Below are 4,261 nucleotides of genomic sequence, written 5' to 3'. Positions count from 1 at the left end.
CAAGTATGCGAGGCACTGAGTGACTGCTCGCATATGTTAGTGACAGTGGTATCCGAAACTTCAGTATTGTCGCTGCAGATAGTCCTCACCCTCACACCAAAGCAGTTTGTGGTTTGCGTTACCATGGAATGGTTTGGTGTATTGCAATTCCCTAGAAATGCCAATATTTAGTTTGGTGCGCTTTGCGGCTAAAGAAGATATGTGAAGTGTCATGTATTGATAAACACGCTACCCTGACGTCAGCAACATGACGTCATCGCCCTGATAGCAGCGGCTATATAAAGAGAGTACGTAACGAATAAACCTTCTTCTTGGTCGATTCGCTACGACATGAGTCTGGTCTCCGTATCTCGGCCACGATAGAACAACTGGCGACCAAGATGGGATTTCACGGCGGCATCGGCGGCAGCTCGGCACAGCGGCCAGTCAAGTAACAACGCAGCATCGCGGAAGCCAGGAGCAAGCGTCACGGAAACGACGGAGGACGGAGAGGGCAAGATCAACAGAACAGATAAGTGCACTGTTTCGACCGACATTATGTCAACGCCTCATCCTCAGCAACGCCTAGGAGGCATGTCTGAGTTCAACCCAAAGAGCGACAACATTAGGTCGTACTTCGAGAGGTTTGAACATCTTGTTGACATTAACGAAGTACCCGCGGCGAAAAAGCTGAAGTTGTTCTTGAACGTGGTGGGTGGTCAGGCTTACGAGGAGCTCAAGAAAATTCTGGTTCCACAGAAGCCCACCGACAAAACTTTTGAGCAAGTGCGGGAGTTGCTAGAAGACCACTTTAGTCCGGAGTATTCCGTAATTGCCGAACGCTGCAAATTCAACATGCGAATGCAACAGGAAGGTGAAAGCGTGAAGGATTTTATGACAGAATTGAAGCACCTAGCACGCAACTGTGAATTCAAGGCATTTCTGAATGAAGCTTTGAGAGACCGCCTGGTAGCAGGCTTACGCGACGAAGAGACTCGGAGAATATTGTTTGCTACGGAGGGTGTGACTTTTGAAGGCGCATGTAAACTAGCTCTTGAAAAGGAACTCGCATCGCGGCAAACCAGCGAGCTGCGTACAGCAGAAGCGAGACCGACAGAAGTTCACGCTATCAGCGGCAGCACATACGGGAAAACGCGCGTCACGATCAAAGAACAAAGAAAAAGAAAACAAGCAGGAAACGCACACGTCACGATTAAAGAAGAAAGGCGCATCAAAGACGAATCGCGGTTGTTATCGCTGTGGGAAATCCCACGCGCCTGACCGATGCTGGTATCGAAATACGAAATGCCGGGCGTGCGCAAAGACGGGACATTTGGAAGCAATGTGCCAGAAAAAAGAACCGGCGTCTGATAAACTATGTTGATACGTCAGACGATGACTCCGAAACATCGCAAGTTTATCACGTCGTGCTCTGTGCAGCAAGCGACAAGCGTGGGTACAAGGTTTCTGTAAACATTGAAGGGAAGCCGATCTCTATGGTGCTGGACACGGGCGCAGCAGTTACGCTGATTCCTGAAAGCATCTTCGAGGCGAACTTCGCGGAAGTCGCATGTACTAAAGGTTTATTCGTAACGGCTGCGAGTACTCCATGGTCTTAGAAACACAACAAAGTGGCGACGAGGAATCAACCTAGACCTGATCTACCAGGGCAAGAATCGACCGAACCAGGTACTGTGCATCATGGACGACCTATCGCGTTCGATTGGACCTTATGAGGAAGGAACAAGCTGGGACGAGTACGAGGAACGCCTTCAAGAGTATTTCGAGTTGCAAAAAGAAAACATCAAGACCAATCGGATGAAAGTTTCTGTTTTGATCACTGCCATCGGACAGAAGACTTACTCCAGACTTCGGGATCTTTCGTCTCCTGAGCAACCGAGCAAGAGGACTTATGAAGAGCTCGTACAACTCCTAAGTCGATTCTACTCGCCTAAGCGGTTAGTGATAGCCGAGCGCTTCAAATTTGGAAAGCGGGATCAAAGATCAGGTGAACCTTTAACCACGTATTTGGCAGAACTAAGACGGCTGGCGGAGACCTGTCAATTTGGAGACAAACTCGAGGAGCAACTGCGCGACCGATTTGTTTGTGGTCTCAATCACACGATGGCCCAGAAGCAGTGCTTGACAATTGAAAATCTGACTCTGACACGAGCTGTGGAATTAGTAGCGGGATTGGAAGCGGCTGAGCATCAAATGAAAATTCTCAAGGATGCGCGCGCCACCGCTGAAGACGAGGTGAAACAACTAGCAAGTACAAGCGCTGCCTGCTGGCGTTGTCTCAAAACCAACCACACTCCTCAAGATTGCCGCTACAAGGGCTACGACTGTGACGCATGTGGACAAAAGGGTCACCTGCGGAAAGCCTGCAAAAACAGCAGCGTGCAACAAAGAGGGAAAACGTCAAATCAGCGTGGAAAAGGCAAACGCAAGGGACCAGCCAAGAAAGGAAAAGGAGCGGTGCAACAGTTGAAAAAGGAAGAGAGAGCGGACGAATATTTAGTCCTGCGAACAAACGCGGAAATACTGACTGTACCACCCCTCAAGAAAAGCGTCTTTATTAATGAAGTGACTCTGGAGATGGAGGTGGACACCGGAGCTACGGTGACAGTGATTCCAAAGCGGCTGCAAGGAAAACTGAAGATTCGCACGCTGGAGCCTTTCAGGACCAAGCTTCGCACTTGCTCAGGACAAAGCTTGAACGTCTGTGGTACTGCGGATGTCCAGGTCACAAGCAATCAGAAGACCTGGACGCTGCCACTAGTCGTGATTAATGCAGAGGTGCCACCACTGTTGGGAAGAAATTGGATACAAGTCCTGGACGAGACATGGATGCCAGCACTCCAGGTGAATACTGTGAAAGATGCGCATTGCTTAGAAGGCATCCTGGCCGAGTGTCAAGAACTTTTCAAAGAGGAACTAGGGTGCTTCAAAGGAGTTGAAGTCAATCTGCAGCTGAAGCCAGACGCCCAACCAAAGTTCATGAAAAGCCGGAAAGTTCCCTATGCACTCCAGCATCTGATCGAAACACAGTTAGATGACATGGTAAAAAGAGACGTCATCGAGCCAATAAACTACAGTGAATGGGCAACGCCTACAGTCAACATCCCAAAAGGAGAAAAAGAGGTCCGGATCTGTGGCGACTACAAGCTCACGGTAAATCCACAACTTGAAGTGGACCAGTACACTCTGCCAACAGCCAGTGACTTGTTCACGACTTTGAACGGTGGGCAGAAGTTCACTAAGTTGGATTTAAGACACGCCTACGAGCAACTGGTGTTGAATGAGAAGTCTCGCCAGTACGTCACCATACACACGCATAAGGGACTCTACAGATACAAGCGTCTACCTTATGGAATCGCCTCCGCCCCTGCTATCTTCCAGAAACAAATGGAGATACTATTGGGAGGGATTCCAGGTGTCTGCGTGTTCCTGGACGACGTTTTGGTAACCGCAGAGGACGATACAACGCACTTAGAGAGACTGCACGAAGTACTAACGCGCATGAAGGATCGTGGACTTCGGCTAGCGAAAAAGAAGTGCCTGTTCATGAAAGACAAGGTGGACTACCTGGGACATACAGTTAGCGGTTCTGGAATAAGCACAATGAGGAAAAAGGTCCAGGCTGTACAGGAAGCACCGGTTCCCAAGAATGTGAGCGAGCTACGATCGTTCTTGGGACTTGTAAACTACTACGGACGTTTCGTGCCCAAGTTGTCTACGATTCTAAAGCCGCTGACGCTTCTGCTGCATGAAGACATGCCGTGGAACTGGTCACCAGAGTGCGACAGGAGATTCCAGGAACTCAAGGGAATCTTGAGCAGAGCCCCAGTGTTGGCTCACTATGATCCAGAGCTACCACTGATTTTGTCTTGCGACGCTTCCCCAGTAGGAGTTGGAGCCGTGTTAGCGCACGTGTATCCGGACAAGACAGAGCGTCCTATTGCTTATGCATCAAGGACACTTGCTCGAGCAGAGGAAAATTATGCTCAACTGGAGAAGGAAGCTCTAGCGATCGTCTTTGGAGTGAAGAGATTCCATGACTACATATATGGACGTAACTTCATCTTGGTAACCGACAACAAGCCGTTGGCAACCATCCTTGGACCCAAGAAAGGCATTCCAACAATAGCAGCTGCAAGATTGCAACGTTGGGCAATGCTTTTGTCAGCATACCAATATACAATGGTCTGCAAGAAATCAGAAGACAATCTCAACGCCGATGCCCTATCTCGCCTGCCAATTGATGGACAAGAAGAAAAGG

General features: G+C 49.2%; 1 protein-coding gene across 1 annotated transcript; it reads left to right on the top strand.

Moving 5' to 3' along the window:
• Positions 1 to 340: 340 nt before the first annotated feature.
• On the top strand, positions 341 to 1,486 carry LOC115329333. The gene is made up of 2 exons (XM_040504165.2): positions 341 to 1,137; positions 1,175 to 1,486. The coding sequence occupies exons 1-2, from the start codon at positions 538 to 540 to the stop codon at positions 1,361 to 1,363; spliced, it is 789 nt and encodes a 262-aa protein (XP_040360099.2). The 5' UTR covers positions 341 to 537; the 3' UTR covers positions 1,364 to 1,486.
• The last annotated feature ends 2,775 nt before the right edge of the window (positions 1,487 to 4,261 follow it).

The sequence above is a fragment of the Ixodes scapularis genome, unplaced genomic scaffold (genome assembly GCF_016920785.2).
Source record: "Ixodes scapularis isolate PalLabHiFi unplaced genomic scaffold, ASM1692078v2 PGA_scaffold12__126_contigs__length_90152505, whole genome shotgun sequence".
Classification (NCBI taxonomy): domain Eukaryota; kingdom Metazoa; phylum Arthropoda; class Arachnida; order Ixodida; family Ixodidae; genus Ixodes; species Ixodes scapularis.
This window is presented reverse-complemented; position numbering and strand designations above follow the sequence as displayed.